The 26768-nt window shown below is 34.3% G+C and overlaps 1 protein-coding gene across 4 annotated transcripts in view; it reads left to right on the forward strand.

The window, feature by feature from the left end:
• The window catches only part of LOC140063639 (formin-like protein 2), an 80800-nt gene that overhangs the window by 30140 nt on the left and 23892 nt on the right, over positions 1–26768 (forward strand). Inside the window, exons 1-6 of one of the 4 annotated variants that reach the window (XM_072110073.1) lie at positions 5357–5758; positions 8329–8412; positions 9586–9666; positions 11583–11603; positions 17740–17819; positions 18598–18681. In XM_072110073.1, coding sequence (XP_071966174.1) covers positions 5531–5758; positions 8329–8412; positions 9586–9666; positions 11583–11603; positions 17740–17819; positions 18598–18681 — 578 coding nt within the window. In that variant the 5' untranslated portion in view covers positions 5357–5530. Of the gene's footprint in view, positions 1–5356; positions 5759–8328; positions 8413–9585; positions 9667–11582; positions 11604–17739; positions 17820–18597; positions 18682–26768 lie in introns of those variants that run through there. The other 3 variants (XM_072110071.1, XM_072110074.1, XM_072110072.1) reach the window with 3 other exon arrangements.

Here is a 26768-nt window from a genome sequence, read left to right on the forward strand (position 1 = left end):
TTGCACTTTATTTAGTAATTTACAGTGTATAAATCTGTACTATTCACCATATTTTGGATTACTTCCTCATTTTCATACATTATATTGTGGTTTAAACTGTATTTTCTGACTTTAGAATGAATTTATTCAAGAAAATCTAAAAACCTAGTGGCCATACGAAATAATCTATATCAGAGAAGATTAACAGATGTGAACTTTGAATTAAAATGTTATTCCTAGAAGTAAAGTACTTATTTAAGTAAGAACTTATTTAAGTTTATTATGGACATTGAAACATGATTGGACAATTTTAGGAAAATCATTTTAAAATATACAATTACTTAAAACATGTACTCGCATACAAGAAAAATACATGGAAGATTTTAAAGGCCAGGTGCGGGCAAAAAATTTCTATTGATCATACATTCCAATAATTATCGATCTATAGTTTCCCCTATGTTTCATAATTTTTGGGATTTTATTTGTGTTACACAAGCTTGTTGAAAATAAGCACTTTCTTATCAGTGGGGGGATAGTTCAAATTACACAGTAAAATCTGTATTCTTTTGTACACAAATTTTGTAAATAGAGAGGCATTTTAAAAAGCTACGAAAAATAAACAGTGTGGTAAAAAATTTTATCAGATGACTAAGTATAGGTAATATAACTTGAATATTACATTTCTGGAATTTTTATTCAACTTCAAATTTTAATTTTCATGCTATACAGGGCTCGCAGAATCCTAAAATATTAAATTATTATTTTCATTGTTACAGTATTTCACAACCCCTGTAAAACATCGTGGACATTTTCGGTGATTTTAAGAGGTTGCCCGTCGGGACATGACATGTTAAATTTTAGTTGCCCGACGTATTTATTTGGTTGCCGCGGGACGTCGGGCAAGCGATTCTGCGAGCCCTGCTATAGCAAAAATTATCCACCGTATATCCACCATCTTTTTTCACCTACTAGGGAGTCACAAGACATGTTATTACATTAGGTTAACTACCTAACTACTGGAAAAGGTTTTCCTGGTTTTTATGGAAGAATTTTGCAAAATTTTGTATTTGGCCATATTAAGGGAAATTCATGTTTTTTTGTCTTGATTTCTGTTACAAATATTTGATTTATTTACAATTAACCAAATATTATATTTAAAATTCATGCCTGTACCTGAGCTTTAACTACCATTCACAGCTTAACATCCCAACTTATTTCATACTATACAGGACTTTAGTGTATCATACCCATGGGTAATTTATATTATACAAACAATTAATGTTTATGATTTGAATGGTGAGAATATTTCATGAGTTGAAAAATTGACTGCTTTATTTTAACGAGGCGGAGCTGAGTTAAAATGATACACTAATGATTGATTCACTAATAATATTCTGGTAAGTCCTGTATAGGTATGAAATAAGTTGGGGTGTTGAGCTGTGAATGGTAGTAATTTTCTATAAATGTATTTATTTTATTGAGCTGTGAATGGTAGTAATCTTCTACTTTTATCCATCATAACTCATTGATGAATGCTACAGGTAGGCCATTAAAAAAGGCAGTGTTCCAACTTTAGACTCGCAGTAGAACAAATACAGTATTATGTTATATTTTTCAAATACAAAATTATTGTATATTATAGTACTTACTAATAGATCTTTGGAATTAATGGGTGGGCTTATGTTTTGCGTGAAAATTAGTCAAAAGTTGAGGGTGGGCTGATACCCGAGTATGGGCTTATACCCGCTTCAGTACGGTACTAAAAACTGTAATTTTTAAAGGTCATACAATTGCCTATTGAGGGCGCAATTCATTGAATTCGTTCGTGGCTAAAAACGATTATTTTCATAATTCTTCCTTTATGTTAATATTGATACAAAATATCAACAGGCAATGTACTGTATGCTATTAACTTTTAATGTTGCATCGTTACCCTAGCTAGGTTGTAGGCCTATATATTAATCATAATGCTCCTACCATGGACCAATAAATTAGATAGGTCCATGCTCTTACCCTGGAATATGTATATAGGCCTACATATACTGTAGTTTAGTTTATGATCACATTTTTGTACAGTAGGCCAGACTATATTTACACAAGTTTACTACTGATTGTTAAACAAAAATAATTGATATAATAAACCATTATATAATATATAATATAACCATTATTATATAAAGAACACTGATTGTCAAAAAGTCGAGCGGCGTTTTTTGTAAGAAATATTTCTTGTTTGTATTGCAAAACTGTCTATCCTACTATCGACAAATGTAGTAGAGTAGTTTGTAATCCACTTCAAGAGATGAAACACACTTTTTATCCTTGGTCCATAATGATCAATTGTAAATAATATAACCTTAGTTAGATTATAGATAATACATTATGCAAAATATCTTTTAATGGATTGATGTACATTTCTCATAGCAAACATTTATTACTTGATTACATTATATCCGACTGTACTGTATATAATAACGAAAGGTTCATAAAATTAACTTTACAATGTTAAATAATACATGTAATGATTGTAGTCCAAACAATAAAGTATCATTCCTACCTAGGCTTATTGTAATTCAATATTTAAAAACTACAGTAGAATCCCTATATTCTAGACCCTGAAAAATTGACTTGATTGAGTGTTCTACACATTATTATCCCTCGTTTATTTCAAGGGAATGTGTCCCCTGAATAGCTGATACAGGGTATGTGCAAAAAGGGTTTTTTAAATATGTCTTTTTTGCTTGAGTTTGGATAATGACTATTTTTATAAAATTTGTCAACAGTTATTACCTTTAGTTATTATTAATTCTGATATGATTATCCTCCCACAAATATTGGAATCTCAAGAATGTCAGTACACAGTCAACAGAAACCAATCTACAGGAGCAATACAATATAGGCTGCCCTCTACAGTAAATGATTGCAGTAAAACTGATTTAGGGGTCAAGATGTGACCTTTGCGGTCTGTCAAGTGGCATTTACAAGCAATAGGAAATTGGTGATGTCATTGTTTAGATATAGCACATAATAACATACAAAAGATGTAACCAATGAAACAAGATTTAAGAAACAACTTTTTTAAGTTCAGTAAAGTATTATAAAACTTGAAGTACAGACTAGGAAAATTGAACCACTTGATTGATTTGGTTATATTCAAATTAATAGACATATATTTTTCAATAAAGTACATACAAGAATTTGAGGATAATTGTTTATTACTCTCAGATGGAGGTTTTTAGATAAATAAATAAAACATTCAGTGACAAAAAAAATAATAAATAAAACATTCAGTGACATATCATTATACTTTATATTTCCTAATGAATATTTTTATTTAGAAGAAATGCTTATTATTGAATAACACTTTAGTTCGTCTAAGCAAAACAGTGAAGGAAAAAAAAGTTACATTAACCATGGAGAAATAACTTATTTCTCCATGCATTAACTGAATGTCAGTTTTTCATATGCCACATTTACTTTTGTTTATTTTGAATAAACATTAATTAACAAATTAGTATAATTGATTAGTATATTGTTTATTCTGCTTAACTTATTAACTTATATAATAGTATATCTTTTACAGCTAACATGTTTTCCTTCAGGAAGTTGATTGTAATGAAAGATATTTCCAGTGACCCACCCATGCAAATTAACAATCAATTCACAATGGAAGAATGGTTAATTCAAGCATAGTATTTTTTAAATGGAAAACGGAAAGGGATGATCATTTCCATTTGCAATTATTAGTTTTAACTTCAAAGTTTCAAAATCATCTTGGCTTTGCTAATGTGTTGTTATTTAAATCATATTCATTTTTTGAAAGAAAACAGCCTTTGGTCAGAGTCTTAATACGACTTGCAGGTTACCGTGACAGTTATTGAAATGAGTTGATGTTTTGCACATTTGGGATTGATATCACTTTGGTTCCTGCAAAACTTGTTGAAGATTGCACAGTTTGCTTGAGAAGCTGATTATTGATGACTGCAATCCAGAAATAAGTTGTTTTTGATTTGCTAATCTGATTTAGGAACAATATAATTCTTACAAACCAATTCAGAGAGAGTGCTGAAGTATTTTATGTTTATATCTATGATTCAATTGGTAGTGAACACCATGTTCTACTGAAATGTCATCAAGTGTGCCTCGAGATCAATTAATTTGTTTATACAATTAATTTTCTTGTTCTGATCCTTGCATATGACAAATCAGTTCATCCAAGGTCTTAAACCAATAGTGTATTTGATATCATGGAAACCAATATATTAACATCCTAGAATATAGGGATTTTGTCAATTACTAGGTTAACTATTGTTTCTAAACGGAATCTTTTAAGTCAAGGAAACCAAAAGCTTGCATTGTCATTGGTCAAAAGCTATTAACAGATAAAGGTGTATGCTTATTATATTTTAACATGCCACTTTGTTGAGACTGGGATACTGGATCTATTCTTATTAGATTAACCACTGATGAAAGTGTACTCCAAGGACTGCTACACTAACCTGAAAGAAAACTGTATTGATTTTGTTCAATTAATTACAAATCTGTAGTTGTATCTCTGCATTCTGTGTACTGTATTACTATTAGTGCTTGGTTTGTCTGTTCACAGTTTGTGTAATATCAGTACCATTTCATTAGCGACTGTAATCTATTTATTTTGGATACACATTTAAGAAGATTCCTTGAACGATGTTTTTAAAATTAGACATTAGCATTATTAACTTTATCTTATGTTGATATTGCTACTTGAAACGTCATATACTTGATGACTAACATCCAAACGGGATGTGTTTTAGCATTAGTTTTCAGTAGGGCAAATTGTCCCATTGGATTTGATTTGAGTTTGATTGGATTACACAATCAGGTGACCACTGCTCTGAAACCTACTACGACAGTAGCCAACCAGACTCGAAATTGTCAAGCGATTACTGTACTGTTCAGGTTTTATGGTAAAATCAATCAAGTTTGGGAAGTAAAGAAGAAAATCTAAATTGACATGAAAATTTCTACTTAATCGTTTAATGGATTACGTATATTAAAACGACGTTTTCCTGTCCGGACAAAACAGTGAGTTGTATCTGTCTGTTTTTCAGCGAGTAGATATATTTTCAATCATTTACGTTTGCAACCCAAAACAATCTGATAAAAATGGAAGCGAACAATTTCGGTTGAGTATTTGACTTCCTGTGTAGATTGTGACTGGTTAGTTGGTTAATTGAAGACATCCTCTGTTTACTGTTTATCCTTATTCAATAGATACCTTTCTACTATTTTTGTCTGAGTGAATTTGGAAACTGTGAACAATACTTAACGACAGAAACTATTTGCAGTCATTATTTCAACTCAAATGGATTTAATTTTATGGATTATTGTTGAATACTTGCTCTTTGTTTCTGTATTTCCTGTGTAGGGTGACATATACAGATTGTTGATCTTACAGGGAATTGGGGAGAACTTCCTTCCCTGTTTGGATTTGTAAATTTCTTTGCCATTTAACAGAATTATAGCATTAAATTTGCTGATTGTTCTTGTATATAAAAGGAATATATAAACAATGGGAACGAATCACAGCCGATCAGTCTCGACTCCCGCTACTACCGGTGAAAACAAGATGAGCCACGACTCCTCTATACCACGCCGCCGTGCATTTTCTGCACGCGGTAGACGGAAGAGTCGAGATCCAAACGTGGAACAAAAGACTCATAGTGTACATATTATTGAGAGTATTCCTTCTAAGGAGTTTTTATCCCGTAGACAGCAAATGGCAGCTTGGAATACACATGTAAGTAGGCAATGTGTGTCACAAGAAAGTTTGTGAATCTTGGTTTCCATTTAGAGCCAGTATGTCAAGTTCAAACTTTGTTGTGTTTTTAGTGTATTATTAGATTATGAGTTATTGATATTTGATCTAGATTGTTTTTAGACCCAAGTTTGGGAAGAGGTTTTGATGGAACCCAGGTTCAAGGTCATCTACTATAATGTGCCTAGTTTACAGGCCCATGTGCCCAGTTTACTGTCCCCCTATGCCCAATTTACTGCCCATATGCCCAGTTTACAGGCCCCTATGCCCAATTTACTGCCCATAATGCCCAGTTTCCAGCAGGCCAGCAGGTGAGCCCAAGGGTTAATATTTCAAGGCATACGAAAAAAAAACATTTTCAATTACTGATTACTAACTTTGTTATTGAAAAGGCCATTTTTAGGTTTATTTTCATCTGAAAATTTGGTGGATGATAAATCATCAATAAACTTAAGTCAAAGGTTATTTAAAATGTATAAAGACTATTAATTTAAAATTTATTATCCAATATAGTAGAAGTAAATGACATTTGTTAAAACCATGCAAAAATACTATACAATTTGTAAAATATGTTAAAACCGGAAGTACATTTTAAAACACAGTGACAGAAATATAATTGCAGAATGGTGTGTCACAAGTGAAAATACACTCTATATCTTGATAATATAATTTAATTGATTTGATACATCTTGTCAACATTGCCACTTATTCTCTCTATACATTATGATGCAATTATTGATTAAGTTAATTTCACCAGCAGTATGGAAGGCCAATTAATTTCTATTTAGTTAACATGGGTGTTCTTTATAATGCTACCATTGTTGCAAGTTCAAATTGATGCTATAATAGTTTTCAGAGTTACATTAAATGGTTTTTTGCACTTCAGTTTAAAAAGTACATTAATAAATACTGTATCAATTACAGTGTTATGGATGCTATTTTAAGATGTTACATTCAGACCATATAGTCTAGATCATGTGGAAAGTTGAGAAAATTTTTTTTTTGATGCAGTCCTTAATATGACAGATAAGAAATTACATTGTTGTAGGGGCATTGCACAGAACTTTTTAGGGTCCAGGCACCAAGGACAACCAAGAGTTAAAGTCACATTCTCTACGTTTTTTAGATCTAATTTAAGGTCACAAACTACATTAATGTAAATATAAATACTATGGTGCTATTGAGATAACGTTTTTCGTCTTTAAACAGTTAAATATGTGAAAAATAAGTCGATTGTGATAATTTAAGAGGCCCGCTATAAATCCCAACATGCATTGCACGCGGATTGATATCTTCGTTTTTCATCTCACTTTTAGATCGAAAAAACAAATGGAAGACTCCTAACTTTTTAGTGAAAATACCGGGTTTCCTCCAATTTGTATCAACAGATTCTGGCAAAAAAAGAAAGACAATTATTGCAGCAACTATACAACGTCAGGCTAGGTATATAGCTAGCATACGATGTTTGTACGTTACCAATGTTTACCAGCTAGGCCTACAAAACCAAGCCGCGCTAGGGGCTAGGCTAGTGACAAAGATCGTCCACGAGAGGACATTCACCGCGAGCTACTTAGCCTAGGTAGTGCATTCTCTTTTTATCACAATTTACCATAAAACGTACATTCAACACAAGGAATGACATGGTTTAATGTTTTTAAAGTAATATATATATGCATTATTTTTACAAAACGTCACAAATTGTAGGGAAGGCTCTTTAACCCCAGAAATAAGTTACCTATGATTATCATTTGGCTCCTTTTGGCCCAGGGCGAAATGTTATTACAAAGCTATATATTTATACATTTTACAATAAAACAATTGCTAAGCTTGGTAGCCAGTAAGTAGTTCATAAAACAAAATAACCTTGTTCAAATTGTTAACCTTGAGGACTTCTGTGTAATATTAACTTTTATTAGGTAACTTTTTATTTGCAAGTCATACACAAAGCATACAGTAGATGTACATCTTATAATATAATTTCAGTGATTTTAGTAAAATCAAAGTCTATTTTTATATAAAAAGGTAATGTTTTATTTCCATTTTCAAACTTGTGAAGTGTGCAGACCAATGTAGTCTATTACGTGACTAGCTTACCTGGATGAACCAACATAGGCCTTTTCTCCTTCAAGGGGAGAACATAACCGAAAAGTAACATTTTATCCATGAACTCCCCTCCAAGACAGTGGTATCGCCCATGCGCCACGCCCTCAGGTGGGCGGCAACGCCCCTGCATCTAGTCGATTCCAGACCTTGGTCCTCCCGCGCTCTCCCCTTCGCGGCTTCCGGGATCGGTGGGGAGAGTATTTTAATGCTTAAAGGTTATTATGTGGTTGTCCTAGATTGACATTCTACACTCAGCCAATGATAAATTAATAGTTTGAGATTCTCTAAAAATACCAAGTTTTGACTTTACGTACATATAATCCCATTAACAAAATGGTTTTGTAATCATGTAAGGCCAACCCAAAGATGGTAACCATCAACAAGTATTTTAATATAATATTTTAGATTTATTTTATGTTTCTAATAAATAATTTTATATTTTTATTTAGGTACAAATGGACTTGCCTCCAGAAAAAGCAAAATTATTACGACAATATGATGATACAAAGAAATGGGATCTCATTTGTGATCAGGTAAAGGAATACATATTTTTTAGTATACAATGAAGTTTTTTGGGGGTTTCTGTGATTATAATGTATTACTGTAAAACCTGGCCAGTCTAAAGCATATACCAATGGAGCTCCAATAAAACTTATATACCATATTGTTCCTAATAAACTCCCCCGGTGTGTTGCATTTTTTAAAAAGGGGCCTTTGTTAGGGGTGAAATGTAAAAATCATAAATAGAGCCTAGCCTAGCCCTACAGTAGGCCTATATGAGGCCCAGGCTACCCTAAACAAGTTGCTTGCTCCGACGGTCAATCACGGTTTTTTTGGGTGTGCAACAAATAAGTTCACAGGGTACCTCCAAACCCCCTGCTATGCTACTGTGCCTGCGTTTAGCTGAAATTTTTACTTTTACTTTGCCTTTATGTTTAAAAAAAAAAATTTAAAATCTTGGATTGCTCTTGTGGCAAATGGCTGACGATGCAGCGTTCTTCGTTGTCTTTCACAACAGAAACAGCTTGTTTATCGTAGTTTATTGACATCTGCACTCAACTTGATGAAAAGTTCTAACAACTCGAAAGGTCTTCATGAACCAGACGCCTTGTATCAATTCCGTGTTGTGTGAATAAACATGCGATTGTCTGATCCCCGTTGTTTTCCTGGTTTTTAAAGACCAGCGATGTATGTTGTCGCAAATTAAAAAAAACGTCCAATGTCCTACACTCGCGAATTACCCTACGCACCCGGTGTAGGCCTACATGTTTGTCACGCTGTTAGCGTACATCGTTATCACCGTCTCTGAAAAATGTGACTTTCCGGGCTGAAATCCAATTCTAAACGTGGGATTCCTCTGTTTATATAGATAAGGCACTAAGGTGTGTTAATTAGAAAATGAACAAAAAATAAAGGGGGGGGGGGGGCGTTTATTAGGAACAATACGGTATGTCAATTACTAAAGAATCAGAAAATTCTTAGTAATTTAAGAGTGACTTTGTTCACATACATGATTTTATTTTTTACCATTACACATTATTTTAACCTTATCATTTCCTTAAAAAAACTATTACTGCATTACAACTCCAACTGAATTTGAAAAAAAAACTGAAATAATTGCACGGTAACTACAGGCAACCATTGGAAATTAAATGTGATATGTAAAGTGTATGGATTTTAATATTTTTTCTTCTCCTGAACTGTAGGAAAAAGTTCATGCAAAGGATCCACCTAAAGTCTATATTGACAAGATTCGACGAGTGATGGACCCGGGAGGTACCTCAAGGGTAAGGATTCTGGTTGATGTAATAAAACTTATAAAATTTAATGTTGTCTCTCCTAATATAAACATTTTCGCTACTCAAAATTATATTTTCAAATATCAAATTTGGTTTTTCTGAACAAGATTTTAGCGTTTAATTTTTTAAATTTATTGTTAAGTATCTGAGGCACAGGCCCACCATGGTTGGGCCTGTGGTGAGCCGAATTTTGATAAATGACACCTCTAGATGGCCGGAAATGGTACTCTTGCACGTAAAATTCATGGTAGGTCATTGTTCTCTGAACGTAGTCTACGATGTATTGTTATGATAATTATCTACGCGTCGATCAAAGGGTGGTTCGTAGGGTTAGTAAACACCATTGTCATCGCCTTTAGAAGCATGGACAATGCAAACAAACAATGTATTGTTTGCTAATTAAAATCCTATCTAAAGATAGTAGACGTCAATTTTTGTAGCCACCCTAGCTAGGCCTACGCATCGGTTATCCTAATTTGGACGGAAATCCGCCGACGAGACGACATCGGGTCCGTGGACCTCAGCTCACGCAGAGAGAGAGATTCGAGGCTATCTAGTCTAGTTTCAGCGGCCTACACTATAAATTGTTTAATCCTACCTTGGGTTAGCGAATTATAAAAACAACGACACCTAGGCTAGGACACCAACAAAATATATGCAAAATAAATATATATTCCATATTAATTACTATAAGATTTAACATAAGGCTTTTTAAGCCTTTTAAAATGGTTAGGCCTACGACATGTGTATAAGAAAAGGCCCGACCAGAATTTGGAGGGGAAAACATGTGAGCAGTTATGATCAGAGAGTATTATGTTTCATGTCATGTGACACAAAATCCAGGTACACGATCTTAATTACTGTTTTATCGTCGTCAGACGGCAGCCACCCTCTCGTACTGAGTAAAAAAAAAACATGTGAGATGTTGCGGTAAAGCAGAGAGTATCGCGTTTCATGCCATGTGACCAAAAAAACTAGGTCTGTATAATTACGGTCTTCTGTCGTCAGTCTTTTTGAGCGACCAATTGAACGTTCTGATACTATATTTAGAATGAATTGTTTACGATTTTTTTCTCGCAACATCAAAGATTGTAGGCTCGCCTAGGCTATCGGGGGTAGCCATAACAAAAATCGTTTGCGCGACTATATATAGACTGTGTGTTGTATTCGGGGTTAATATTCTTATCATTATATATATTTTTATGACGCACTGTAACAGGTTGGGGAGCGCTATTTTAGGCGCTCCTTTGATAGTTTTCAGGAGCGCCAAGGAGCGTCAGCGCCATGGCGCTCCTTTTAAATCAAGGTCTGGATACTGTTTTTGTTAATATGGAAGTTTGCCTAATCTTTAGCATATTTTACATTGGGAGAATAGCATGAGTATCTATTTTGATTTTCAAGCTAACAAAATAAAAAAATGTTATCAATCATTTTTGCATATCACAATCCATGTGACTGTTAACTTTGTGTGTGATTTTTGTAGGTTGCAATTGATCACATATCATATTAAAATCTAGCAAATTTAACATACAGTACTGTAGATATTTACCGTAAGTTCCTACAAAAGGAAACCAAAAGGCCTAAAACTCAAAGTGGTACTAAATACAGTCAAACCATTTATGTGCAAAGTGGAATGCTTAAGTTGTCTTTAAGCCAATTACCTAAATTGGGATGATTTTTTCGCCTCTTGTGGTACCAATTTCAAGTGTACATGGATTCTAAATTTGCAGAACACTTTAATTAGAACAAATATCATTAAGTTAATTTTAATTTCTTTAATTTTTTTACATTTTTAATAATATAATCCAATTTAACTTGTTTATTTAATCGTTATTGCTATATATATTTTTTTGGTATTCACTTTTGTTCTTATGCTTTCACATCTTTCACTTGGATATTTTTAGCGTCCAGATTTTCTTCTGGAGGTGAGTCTATATAATGCGTACATGTTGTATTGTATAGTACATTAGTATGTGAATGGGTTTAGTGGATAGTTTGGTAATGTAATGCACATTTTATTCATAGTGTAGTGTACTGCTATCCTTCTACATATAGGCATACTGTAGAATAATATGCAAGCAAGTTATCTTTACAATAAAACTCCTATTAAGGGGACAACTTTAAGACCCATCAACGTTTGATAGCGTTAACATATATTTTCTCATGTTTGTTGCATGGGAAAGTGTCCTTAATAAGGAGCGTGTCCTAAAGGATGATTCTGCTCTAGTTAATATTATTATAAAGCATGTTGTCATATAATAATAAAATTAGATTTTCAAGAAGCAACACATCAATGACGATTGTGATTTATTATGATATCAATTAGAAATTGCAATACTTTTTTAAATTTTAAAAGTAAATAAGAATTTTATGCCTAATAATGACACATTTTAAATTGTTATCTTCCTAACCTTTTTACATTTTTGCCTTTCAATTTACATTTATAAATTTATACTTTATTGAATTTTAACTATTGTAATATATTTTTTACTTGTAATGTTTTTATGTCACTTGTATTGTTGAGGGCCACTCAAAATCAGCTTCCACTGGCTGGGTCACCCTGAAATATTGTTGAATAAAAATGAAAATATGTTAATTAGGGTAAAACCAGTTGATTCATATCGAAGTGACTGGTGTTCAAAGAGTGTGACAGTGCCTGTACTTTAAGGGTATGTTCAGACTCACGGAGTTACGGTGGAGTTATGTACGCGGCGTACATATTTTTGTGTCTGAACCATGCCGCGGATTAGCGTTAGGGAGCTGTTACTCCGCGCCAGTGGCGTTAATAACTCCAGCGGGAGAGGGTAGATTTCATAAGGCTAATCCATTGATGCATCAGTGATTTCAACCTCCGGTCAACGTCAGCCAATGAAAAGACACGACCGCAATTAGCAGCAGTCTATTCGCGAGGTTTTTTTAATAGCAAAACAATATTATAGCCTATTCCTCGAGCTAGTAGATCAACAGCAACATTCGAATTAAAATGAAACGTGTTACATGGAAAAGTACAGAAGTGGCTGATTTGATTTCATTATGGGGCAGCCCTGAATTTATAGACAAGATAGAAATTAGAAATTGGAAAGCTAGCGCCGGCAACAAGATGGCTGTTTTTAAAGAAATTGCATCTAAACTGCAAAATTCTTCCTGACGAAGTTGGCGTCGGCGACATGATTTCACAAAATTAATTAAAATCATACAAATAATGGCAAAGTCATTGTCCGTGTAATAATTATGTTCGAAATTACTATCTTTCTGTAATGATTTGCAAAAAAATCGGCAAAAAAACCGGCAAAAAAACCATTACATTTTAAGGTACCCCCATTGTATTATATTGCTAGGCCTAGTAGTGTTGTAAACTTTCGCGCGTGTCACACTCTCAGCTCTGTTGTTGTTATTGTGTGTATGTATCCCATCGGCCGTTTCGGTATGACGGAACTTCCGCTTTAAACGCAAGACGTTTGGAATGCTAATCGTTGTGTCTGAACACCTTGACTTTTAACGCCACGGATTACCGTACGCCTTGCATAGATAACTCCACCGTAACTCCGTGAGTCTGAACATACCCTAAGTTAACTGTAGCAGATTAGATTATTCTTAAATGACCACTGATATAAATCATTCTCTCTTTATTTATATTGTTATAGTATATAGTTCATCAGCATATTTTTCCTAACAAACAAAATATTTGCTATAAGAGGAGGCCATAAAACTGCCAAGCTACTGTACTATCATAATGATAAAATTGTAGGTAGCCAATCATAAACTTAATGTGCACATGAAAGCTACTTGTTGCACTGAGCAAATGAGAAAAAGTAGAAAAGGGTCATTCCATACCAAATAACCCCAAAAAAATGACATTTTAAACCCCACTTTCATCAAATTTGCTCAAATTTGGTTTTTGGGTTATTTTTAGCCAACATTTTTTATTTGAGCGCCATACGACCAACGGTTCGCACGCTACGTGCCGTCGTTTCTTCGTGATTTTGCGTAAAATTTACGCGGCAGGCTATATTTAAATGACCGTATCTAATTGTTAAAGCTATAAACTGATGGTACATTTTTGGCTAACAAAATGGGGTAATCAAATGGTGTACAGATGTTTACCTAAGTAATAATTATTTTGTATGGAGCATGAAAATATAATTAAAGCATTGTTATAGTCTTAAATAATCTGACAGTGACACCCATAGTATTAAGAGGTAAATTTGGTAGTGATATAATGTCGACAATACATCTACACTGTATAGAAATACCAGAATTGTTGAAGTAAGCCAACTTTGAAATGAGCTAGAAAGCAAACAAAAAATAACATATCTCCAATTTGTTTATATTATGTAAATATCATGTAGGATTTAACCACTCAGCAGTTCACAAAATTTCATCTAAAAAATATTTGTCCCACAAGGTCAAATCCCAGGTCAAATGGAATAGAATAAGTTATACATCTTTTAAATAGTTCTATTTCAAAAGTAAATAGAAGATTTGGATAGCTTTAACAATTAGCTTTCCAAAGATACTTGTCACAACAAAATCGGTCCACACATTACGGAAATACGGTCATTTAAGTATAGCCCGCCGCGTCGATTTTGCGCAAAATCGCGAAGAAAAGACGGCGCGTAGCGAGCGAACCGTTGGTCGTATGGCGCTCAAATTAAAAATTTCAGGTTTTTTAGCTAAAAATAACCCAAAAACCAAATTTGAGCAAATTTGAAGAAAGTGGGGTTTAACCCATTGGGTGATTTGACATGGAATGACCCAAAACATAGCTTAGGTAGAGCATGCTTAGAGTAGTAAACGTCTAGAGTATCCATTCTAAAGTGAATATTGTAATGTTTTGCAATGTATTCATACACTGTGCATGCAATGTATGTGATTTATGAATCATTGTTGTATTGTTATGTACTGCTATAATGAGAATTTCCTTCCATTAATCACAAGTATAAACTGGCAACACCTCACTAGAAATTACCAACTTAAAACATAAACTGTATACACATTTGACAATAAGTATATATCAACAAAACAATTATAATGTGAAGTATATTGGTGTACATGTTATTGATTGTATTGGGTCATTCCATCTCAGATCACCCAATGAGTTAAACCCTACCTCTTCCAATTTTGATGAAATTTGGTATATGGGTGATTCATAGCAATTAAAGTCAAAATTTCAAATTTTAACTTTATCGGACCAACGGTTTTCGAGATATCGCAATTTCAATTTTCGGTTTTTACGCAAAAAAGGGCGCGTCCGCCACGTTTCAAAGAGCTGTATCTCGGGAACTATAGGTTCAATTTTAAAAGCAAAGGTATTTTTGTAAAGGGGAGACCATAAGGAATCTAAATATACTAATTGTGTGTGTTTTATGTTAATTTTAAGTTTAATAAAACTTTGAAATATATTTTGACCTTGAAATTGACACCGTGGAACACGCCCGATTTGTTGGTGACTATCACGAAAAATGTAGCCCTACGTGTCAACTACAACATATAAAAAAATTGGAGGGGTTTTTTTCTTTGTTTCCATGAAATTACAATTTGAAGTTGACATACCTCTTCCTTTTAGTGTATTTTTTGGTGTTGTTATATACTTATACACAGTGTGAACACTAACTGTTAAGGTGTCTTATTGTTACGCTTTCTCATCAGGCCCACTTAAACACTACAGTAGATATATTTTGATATGAGAAATACTGGGTAACTCACATACTTTTCAAATCAATTTTGACACATAGTTTAGTGTCCTTACTATGTTATTTTAGTGTATTTTGGTGTCTGTCCATGCATTACTTCAATGTCAATTTGATGTATTCCAAAAATAATTTTATTTACAAACTAAATATTATTATAATGTTACAATTGTCTATGTCTGGCCTTTACTCCTTGTCATCTGGCCAATTCAAACAGTATTTAGAAATGTTGTGGCGTTCATTTTGGGAAATTACTGTAATTCCTAGTCGAAGAGGATTTTATAAACGGAGAGGCTATAATACAATGTACATTTGATTCAGGAATCCAACAACAGTCTTCTTTGGACGGCCAATAAAAGATTTTCGCTGGCCCATGAGGATGCATAAATTTAATTTGATAATCCCCAAACTCTTCTGAGACATCCACAACCAAATGGGACACCATCATAACTACAGCACACAAATTCTGAAGTCTAATAATGGTGGGTTGTGTATCAGCAACAATTTCATTTTCATCACTGAAAGATTCTTGAATCACTACCACATCCGGAGGGTTTATCTGGGTACTAAGTTTGTAGACCTGCATCTGTGCCAGATAAACGTGAACAAAGCGATGATATTGTAATGTACCCTTGATGGTCTGGGCGAGGTTGAATCTCGGCTTTATTTCTTTTTCCACAGTAGATACCTCATCTATTCCCACATGAAAAAAGTTGATGCCTGGAATGTCCATATGAGCGAGTCATATGGCCGAGCGGTTAAGGCAGGGGCGTCGTTTACCGTACCTAAAGAGCCAACAACAACATCGGCAAGGGTTCGAGGCCGACTCGCTCCTAGTTCTGGTGGTGGAACAAGTCTTCTCAGATAAGGACTATAAACCGTAGGTCCAGTGTACACAGTTATAACCTGTGTGTACTTTAAAGAACCCAGTTCATTATTCGAAAAAGAGTAGGGGGTTATCCCGGTGAACTGGTTCACACAATAGCCCCTGTATCAGGGGGATTACCACCTATCTGATAGGACAGTGATTAATTCACTATTGGTAATCCTTGGCCACATTGCCTAAAGACATAAATAAAAATAAAAAATTACACAGTAGTCGAACATACTGAGAGATGTGAGAATATGACATTCAGTCAAACGCTGTAAGCTTCTCTTAGTGACAAGCCTCTTAACTGTTCCACCTATGCCATCACATGCACTCTTGCCATGTGATGTAGCGAAAAAATTCCCCTCGGCGTCTAAACCAAAATCTTCCTGGTGGTGGCAAAGGTTAATAAAGTTATATTTGTTTTTGTATTGGCCGCCACATCCATCTGTGAAATAATGAACTTTTTTCATGGTTGGTAGTTTTGATTTTAAATAGGGGATGACAACCTTTAAAAAGGCATCAGTAACTGATGTATGTTCTCTGCAATCACTTATTATGCATTAATATGCATAATAACATAGTAAGGACACTAAACTATGTGTCAAAATTGATTTGAAAAGTATGTGAGTTACCCAGTATTTCTCATATCAAAGTATATCTACTGTTTAAGTGGGCCTGATGAGAAAGCGTAACAATAAGACACCTTAACAGTTAGTGTTCACACTGTGTATAAGTATATAACAACACCAAAAATACACTAAAAGGAAGAGGTATGTCAACTTCAAATTGTAATTTCATGGAAACAAACAAAAAAACCCCTCCAATTTTGTTATATGTTGTAGTTGACAAGTAGGGCTACATTTTTCGTGATAGTCACCAACAAATCGGGCGTGTTCCACGGGGTCAATTTCAAGGTCAAAATATATGTCAAAGTTTTATTCAACTTAAAATTAACATAAAACACACACAATTAGTATATTTAGGTTCCTTATGGTCTCCCCTTTACAAAAATACCTTTGTTTTTAAAATCGAACCTATAGTTCCCGAGATACAGCTCTTTGAAACGTGGCGGCCGCTCCCTTTTTTGCGTAAAAACCGAAAATTGAAATTGCGATATCTCGAAAACCGTTGGTCCGATAAAGTTAAAATTTGAAATTTTGGCTTTAATTGCTATGAATCACCCATATACCAAATTTCATCAAAATTGGAAGAGGTAGGGTTTAAAATTCCATTTTTTTTGGGTGAACTGAGATGGAATGACCCTATTGATAAAAAGTAGTTTTATTGTTTAAATTGGCAATTTGATCTTGCAAGACAAAATAAATTAAACAAAAATAAAAGTTTATTTTATAAATGGTTACATTAAAATGTAAATAATATTACAACAATGTACATTCCTCTACTGTACAGTGGTGGTAGTGTTGTTTTGTATTGTTTTGTTTCATAATTTATGATTTTATATCCTTATATTTAAAATAATGTTAACTTTGTTTTTCACAGAGACAAAGGAAAAAGATGTTTGATGCTTCAACTCAAAACTTGCGTGATCTTGAAATTTCACTACGAACTAATAACATTCAGTAAGTTCAAAAGAGAAATCAGGAGTTCACAAATTTTACAATCCGTTGTTTTATGATGAAATAAAAATGTACACAAGATTTGTATTGTATTTGTATTTGTATTGTATTGTATTGTATTTTGTATTAATATTTGTCCTCAGTGAGGAAATTAGGATTAGGCCCTCCACGGACCCACGGCAGCCAGCAGTGCAGCGCCTACCAGATTAGGCAATGAGAGTTAAAGCATCTTGCCTAAGGATGCAATTAGTACGGTACAGATAACCTCGAACCCATGCCTATCACATGCTAGTCCGATATTACCATTACACCATCACTCTCCAGTATATACAGCACCCGCCACGATTTCTAGACGGTCTCCCATCCAGAACGCAACCGGGCCCAACGTTGCTTAACTTCGGTGATCTGACGAAAACCGGTGTTTCAACGCAGTATGGCCGTATTATTATTATTATACTAGATTATACTAGTATTAAAGAATGTTTGTGTCTTACACGTGTAGATCCGTGAAGTTTTGGTAGAAGCTGGTGTATTTATTTTTGTGTAAGAGATTCTAGAAGTGTATCTGTATAATAGCAGCACACAGGCAGGTTTTACTCAGAGCAGTTAATCTACGTTAAGCATTTTTTATATTCTTTAACCACTCAGCAGTTCCTGCTCAGCAGTTTTACATTCTCAACAGTTTTACCCACTAAGCCACAGATATTCACAATATTAACGAAAAAAAAGATTGCTGTTTGACACATATATTTAAACTATTTCAAACCTTATTCTTTTTTAGGTGGGTTCGAGAATTTCTTAACCAAGACAATTTAGGTCTAGATGTATTAGTGGAATACCTCCAGTGGCTGAATAAAGCAATGACGTAAGTTTTAAATTAATTTTTCTGTAATCTGTGCAAATAACTGAAACTTCATTAATTTATGAACTAATCAACTAAAGTAAAAAATGGCAAATCCATGTCATCGCTACAGGATTTTATTTGCAATTACTTTATTATTGAAAACAACTATATTGACAAAAAAAACCATAAAGTATAATGTTACAAAATGCTGTAGTATTGTGCAGTAATGCGTTACACCCTTTTCCCATCTGCATAAATTGTTATCGTACATGTATATACAAACAATGAAAAATCTTGGGATGAAAGCATAGTTGTGTCCTATTTGATTACTATGAATGGCCAGTTTAATACCAGCAATATCATGGTATAAACGTGGATCTCGAGCACTTCAGTGAAGTCAACTGATACTAGATGTATTCGTCAATGACAGCCATCTTTCATAGAAGATGGCTACAAGAACAGTAACAGTAATAAATGCGCGCACAGTAACAACTCAGGACATCTCAGAATAGGCCGCTCGGTGTGTATTTCTTCCGAGATTTCACACAGAAAAACAGAAGATTTTCTTCACACTATGCAAACCTGGTTATAAGTTGTTACTTTTTGTGCTTTTGTGTAAAAAGGATATAAGGTAGTATCTGAATGTTATGAAAAAGCTATATGCATAATACAGATAAACAGACAAGTATAAAATAATGTATTATTAAAATTACTACGTGTAGGCCTATGTGAAATCCTGTTTTGACTAACGAAAACAATAAGAAGTACCTCAGTTGGAAGCAAAACATTTTGGCAATGATATTCAGCTTCATTATTATATTTTCTAATTATTTCTTACCAGCAACCTTTGGGTCTAAAATGAAAAACAGGCAAAATTGTGTAATTTAAACACTACCCAAAAAAACATTAAATTGTGTAGAATTTCACTACCCACTACGGCTAAAACAATGTTCAATTGTGTAGCATTCCACTACCCACTACTGCTAAAAACAATGTTCAATTGTTAGAATTTTCATTACAGCTTTTACTATTTCCTTTTTTAACTACTTGGTTATTTTCATTCATTAATCATTATGGAACCCAGCCACCTGATTGATACTCTTTTTTTCCACTTGAACTTTCGTTTTCAGATTTAACTATATTTTTCTTACAACTAAACAAAGGAAGTGCTTCATAAAATTAATTTACTATTTATTTACATAGGAAACTCGAACGCCGGTTTTTCTCACAGTGTAACATAGCGGATATAGACACAAGGTTACAGTATAATTCACAATGTAGTTTATTTTATGCCAAGTTCTTTTTATATACTTTCTGTCAAAAGCGTGTCAGGGGCGTATGCAGGGTGCGGGCAATGTAGTTCAAAATGCTTATACTATTCTTGTGTGGTCATAAGATCTCAGTAGGATGCTAAAAAAAATCTTCTTAAGTTGGTGCTTAGATAAAAAAGCCTTCAAATCTACTTTTAGCCCTTTTGACATGTCCCCCTTTTGAAGTTTCCTAATGTTCTTACTCACCCTGGATATGCCACTGGTTTTGTTTCATCTTGTGTCGATATTATTTCATTCACTTTCAGTTTCATACTTAAAAAATAATTTTTTGCTGTATTGTAATATATCTGAGTTCCTTATTTCTAAATTACATATTTGTTTAATTGGAATGACTTATGACTTTTCTCTCCCTTCCCAGCATTTATTTAATTGTTATGTAATCACTTTTAACAAAACGTATTTCCTTTTCCTTGGTTCAGCAGTATAGCTATGTAACTTAATTGTCAATGTTACCATGTGTTTTTTGCACTCAGCAATTCAATTCAGAAAAATATATATATTACTAGTACAACATTCGTATGTCTTTATTAACACTTTCTTTAAGGCACATATACCATGCTCGTACTATTGTCGTACGTTGTAATCCGACAATACATTGAGCATAAATAATCAATTTTGAAAGGTATGCATGAGATATAGGTTTGTTCTTTACTTTTTTATTTATTTATTCTGTCTTTCACTTTTAAGTGGTAAAGCATTGATTTCAGTAGAGCACATTAACAATTGTAAAAGTAATTGACAAATCTTGACAAACTAAAACAGTTTACAGTAGATAGGCCTACTTTAATATTGTATTTTCACTTCTATATATTTATTTGTATTTTTCATTTTATGTTAATGTCCAATTAATATTTCTTCCTGCTTCATATATCAATTTGTTTTTTTAATTGTCTTGTTTCCTTGTTAGTATTTGTAATCATTTTCCCTAAAAAGTACTGATACTGTGCTGTATTTTTGGATCCTTTACACCAGGTCTATAACTTTACAAGCATTATTTACAACATAAGGGACATACTTTCTGTTCTGTACTATTAATTTTACCTGAGGCTACTCGCCTTTTTAAATAGTGTAATTAGTACGGACTTTCTGGGAAATGTTTTAAAGGGAAAACACCAAAACAACCCCTCCTCCTATATGATGTAGACAGGAGCATGGGAAAGTAGAACAGTAGGTTAAGTTCAGCACTTCATTTTATAATTTATTTTTTTTAGGCGATCCCTTCTTTTAAAATCCTGGATCCAGCTATGATGCCATCTTATCTTATATCCACAATGCTAAGATACCTATAAATAATGGATATCGAGATTCTAACTTGGACTTTTAACCACCAACCGACTGTTTTGATACCTAAGGGCCTGTTTCTGCTGAGCAGGAATCCCTTGGGTTTGCTTCGCGAATGAAGATTTTTATGAAGGGGTTTGTACATCCCAGGTCACAGAACTGATGTACTGGTTTCAGCTCGGTCTCATCGATGGTAATGTGAGGGGGACGGTACTCTGTCCGAGGTGCAGGCTGGTGGAGAACTTCTGTCTTTTTCAGGCTAACTTCCAGATCAAAGAGCTTTGTAGCCTCTGCAAAACAGGATGTCAGACGTTGCAGTGTTGTCTCTGTATGTGCAACAAGGGCACCATCATCAGCAAAAAGTAACTCTCGAAACAGTTGCTCTTTTTGTGTGAGCTTGTAGTCGTCTGAGGTTGAATAGGTTGCCATCGGTACGGTAGTGTACGTAGACACCATCTTCGTCATCAAGATCTGCGGTGGCTCTTTGGAGCATCATGCTGAAGAAAATGGAAAAGGGTGTTGGCACAATTACACAACCTTGCTTGACACCATTTGTTATTTGAAAGTGTTCTGAGAGTTTGTTGCTGTGCCTGACCTGACCATGTTAATCTACGTGTAGCTGGATGACCATGCCAAGGAATTTTGGGGGGGCACCCCAGACGTTCTAGGATTTTCCATAAACCGGGCCTGCTTACGTATCAAACGCTTTGGTCAAGTCGACAAAAGACACATATAGCCCCTTGTTTTGTTCTCTACATTTCTCTTGGAGTTGCCGAAGCACAAATACCATATCAGTTGTACTTCTGTTGGCTCGGAAGCCACATTGACTCTCTGCGAGGTTGTGTTCTGCGATGGCAGGCACTAATCTATTTAAGAGAACTCTTGCCAGGATTTTTCCAGCAATGGACAGCAGCGTTATCCCCCGGTAGTTTGAGCAATCGGATTTTTCCAATTATAGAGAGGGATGATCACTGCATGGTATCTTCCTTTTTAACCAGCAGCAGACAAGGAACTCGTGTAGCTTAGTGTGTAATGTTGGTCCACCATGTTTCCAGACCTCGTATGGAATTCCATCAGCTCCTGCTGCCTTGCCAAATTTTAGTTGTTCTATAGCTTTGACAGTCTCCTCAAAAGTAGGAACCTTCTCTAGATCTGTTTTTACTGGCTGGATTGGGATACATAGAATTTCTGAATCCTGTACTGAAATGGTCTGACCAGCGCTCTGCAAAGGCGATTGTGCCTGGTGTAATGGGCCATAGACTGCCTTTAAAACATTCATAAAAACCATTGTAGTTACCACTGTCTGCGTAAAGTTGGGTTCTCTCGGCGAGTTTGGTCCACCAGTTGTTCTTAATCTTTTGAAGTTTCCGTTGAAGGTTGCTGCAGATAAGACAAAACACTGCCTTTTTTCTAGAACACGATGGCTGAGTAAGGTGCGTCTGGTGGGCAGATCTCTTTTTTGCCAGCAGTTCCTGGATCTCCTGGTCGTTTTCATCAAAACCAGTCTTTGTTCTTCTTTGTGGAGAACCCTAAGACTTCTTCAGAGTCCTTTTGGATAGAAGTTTTCAGGTGCTCCCATAGCAGATCTGGAGAGGGGTTTGTGGGGCAGGTAGGGTTAACAAGCTTTGATTGGAGTTTCGACTGAAATGCAGCTACGACTTCAGCTGATTGTAAGCCTTTAACATCAAACTTTCTCTTTTGGGAGTCTACGCTTCTAGGCTTTTGTTTGAGGTGGAGGTTGAGTTTGCAGCGGACAAGACAACACTTTGACCTCTAGAGAGTATGGCAACCCTCATTCACAAAGCATGCTGTTTATTTGCGCGATCGACAACGACCAGCAAAACACGTTGTGGACCGATGAGATAACATGATTGTTATTATTTTGAGGGGGAGAATAATACAGAAAGACTCCTGGATTCTGCGTTACAAATACACCGTTACATTCAACGAGTCCAGGCTAACAATGTTTTGCATGTCTTTTTTTAGGCCTGTTGTTTTCGGTAGAAATATATAGCCTAGCTAGGCCCTAGAGAGTAGAACTGTCAGCGAAACAAAATTTCTTGAACTTACAAATAATTTAAAAAAAAATTTATTTTATTCAATCGAAACCAACAGCGATAATTACCGCTACTAACAGGTGTGATACACACAAAGCCAGGACTGTTTAAAGCACCTTGATTGGTCCTAACATTGATCAAGGGCTTCTCTCGTCCAGTGCCCACCTTCACCAGAGGAAAGGCAGATACTAGATGCAGGGGCTGCCAAGAGTCAGCAAGATAATAATATAATATAGCTTTACATAAGAGTTCAATTTTTAATCCTACATGTGAGAGTTTTAGGCAGGGATAGTATGAAAACAAATAAACTGTCATCAGCCTTCCATAACTTGAACTGCGTTGTGGGTATGGATGATGTGATTTTCAAAAAGCGATACCAGATACTCGATTAACGTTGGAGAAAATTTTCAGTTGCAACGCGGTCAATTCTGTGGTTTGTGGTACTTTAGAAAAATCGATTATTTTTATTTTTTCAGCAGAAACAGACCCTACGTGCCACCATTTAAGTACTCTAGTAGCTATAAATAGATACAGAGGGAGCTTACAGTATAAGCAGTTTTATTTCAATAACCTCATCCAGTATCATGACTACAATGCAGTACAGTTTTAAAATCTGTTTTTATTTGTGCTTTTTATTTCTTTTTTGTTTTTTTTTGTTTTTTAATTTTTACCATTTTAAATACTTTTTGGCGTTTATACATTTTAATGTAAATACACAGTAATTCAGCTTTGGCTGTGACAGTAATATAAATAAAAGAAACTTGAAACTTGATATTGCACATACTACAACAAAAATGATGAAACATTCAGTTTAATTTACTAATGAGAATATTTTATCCTTGTATCCTATTCTGAAAAAAAAGAAGTAAATTATTCAAATGAAATTCTTTCATGAGTAATGTTGGTTACAGAAAATACCAACTTGTCAATGTTTAGACCCCATCTGATGCCAATTACATCTGCCTAATCACAGGATATTGTTTCTAAATTTATACTACAAGGAAACTGCTTAGTTATCTTGGAATAGCTAATGATAGTATTAAACGTCAATTAATCTGATTTAACATTGACAATTTATATCTTTCAAGTTTATTTATTTAGTTTTAAAATGTAAATAAAATTCATGATATATGAATATTGTTGAACTCTTAATAGATGGTAGATATTGTTGTAACTTCTCCACAAAAGCAGTGTTCTCACAATTTAGAAATAATGAAGAATTTAAGCAAGGCCTGACTCATAGTAAGATGTATAATCTACTGTATAAAAATGTCAAATATATTGTACTTTTTATCAATCCAATTTCATTTTATTTATTCGACTTTCAGGACATCTAATTTTCTTGTACCATTTTAATACCAGTTGGTTGGAAATTTTATTCTGATAAATCTTGTTAACAAAATTAGCTTCTGTAAAACACAGTAAAGGGTCATGAACAATTATTGTCTAAGTATGTCAGGATCAGTAGAACTGTAAAGACACTTTTTAACAGGAAATCATATAAAAACGTATAATATAATAATGATAGGTGATACACCCACTTTTCTACCATATTTGTCATAGTATAGTATGATTGTTCCTGTCATAAACCACATTTTGTTTTTAGCTAGAATTGTTCATGATGCAATGTTTGTCAACTTGCCAAAAATCTATAAAAATCTGAGGCCCTGTTCAGACCCATGGCGTTAGACCGTTTTAGCGTACAACGTTACTATCAAGGTCACGTTACAAACCGCAGAGAAAAAAACGAGGTGTTCAGACCCATAGCGTACGATTATCGTTACAACGGAAGTACGTCATCCAGGTTGTTTCTAGTTGCATATTCATGTGCTCTTACCCACGTGTTTTCATCATTATTTCCACTGTATATAGGCCTAGATCTCAGCCCTACAATATTATGACAAAATTTGCCGTAAATAAAACATACCTCAGCATTTATTTAAGAAAAATATAGTAAAGTCAAATTTCTGTTTCTATTGTTTTTATTTTGTAGTAAAAAACATTTTCCCCAGGCTCTTGTGTTACGAAAATAAAGCAGGCCTCGTCCTCGTAATGATGAAGAAAAAAAAGATTGAGATTAGTCTATCCAGTCCAGTCAAAGATATATATTCTTTGGTCCAGTCGGTTGAAAATAACCCTTAACTTGCTAATAAAAGGGACACAGCTCCCCTTGTTTGTTTACTGTTTTTTTTAGGAGTTAGGGGGTTTTCAGCATTAAACTTGTCCAGTCTAGTCTGCCTTGTATGAATGAGTGACTTTTGATGTCCCACGCTAGTTTTTAGCTTGAATGAAATGCGTGAATGGCTCTAGGCCTAGCTAGGCCTAAAAGCGGATGGGATCGTAGTCCCTATGTTTAAATACAAGGTGCATGTATTTATGTCATTTGTTAGAAAATATAATGGTAATCAGTTGATAATAGTTTGTAGCCTTTGTAACAGTTGTATTTGTAGTGTAGTTAGGCCTTATTTATTCTGGCCTTTTTGTTATTGAAATCCATCTCACACATTGACGATACAAGATGTCAGCCTAGGTCAAACCTTGTTTGGCGTCATAACAGGAAACGTTCTGATTGGATACAACGTTGACTTACAGTAGCGTCGTACGCTAAAACGGTACTATCAACCGTTTTCCACTACAACGCTACAACCGTTGTACGACGCGTTGTACGCTAATCCCCAACTGTTCAGACACACATTCTTTTAGCGTCGTACGCTAAAACGGTCTAACGCCATGGGTCTGAACAGGGCCTGAATAAGGTTTACAAAAACAAAAATGAAAGTTTAGTTGTATTTTTAGATATATTTTATTACTAGATTATCAGATTTTCATTTAGTAGGCAACAGTTACAATTGATGCTTTTAAAATTTATTAGTATTTTTATTTTCACCTGTGAGATCACTCTTTTATAAATGATAAACCATGTTAGTATAAAATAACAAAGGATTATAGTGCCGTAGCTTTAAGAGAAGTGTGGTGGCCGCGCAAAACAGGGATGGAGATAATTGCTATCCAAGTTGAATAGGACAGTCAGACTGAATAGATGTTCTCCCTATTCAGCAAATAAAACTCTTCCATCTTTACTTGATGTGTAGACTAGGCCATATAAACATTTGTTGCTCACATTTTAGCCTTGACAGACCTTTACAGGTAGTTTTACCTTCTACAGCGCATTGTATACTTTCAAATTTCGTACAAAAATGTAATAAGTGTTTGAAATATTAATTATTAAATATAAAAATATACAATATAATGCTGTCTTTACTTTCTTTTTCATGCAGTGATTGAAAAAAGTAATGCTTTGTTTGGAAACTGAAACTCATTCTTTGTACTCACAAAGGAAAAATTATTCTTAAGTAGAAGTTTAGAATTGAACTAGACATTTCCTTTTCTTTCATAGTCTTCTAGTTAATCATCAGGCTTTTACGTTGTAGACATACTG

The sequence above is a fragment of the Antedon mediterranea genome, chromosome 1, assembly GCF_964355755.1.
Source record: "Antedon mediterranea chromosome 1, ecAntMedi1.1, whole genome shotgun sequence".
Taxonomy (NCBI): domain Eukaryota; kingdom Metazoa; phylum Echinodermata; class Crinoidea; order Comatulida; family Antedonidae; genus Antedon; species Antedon mediterranea.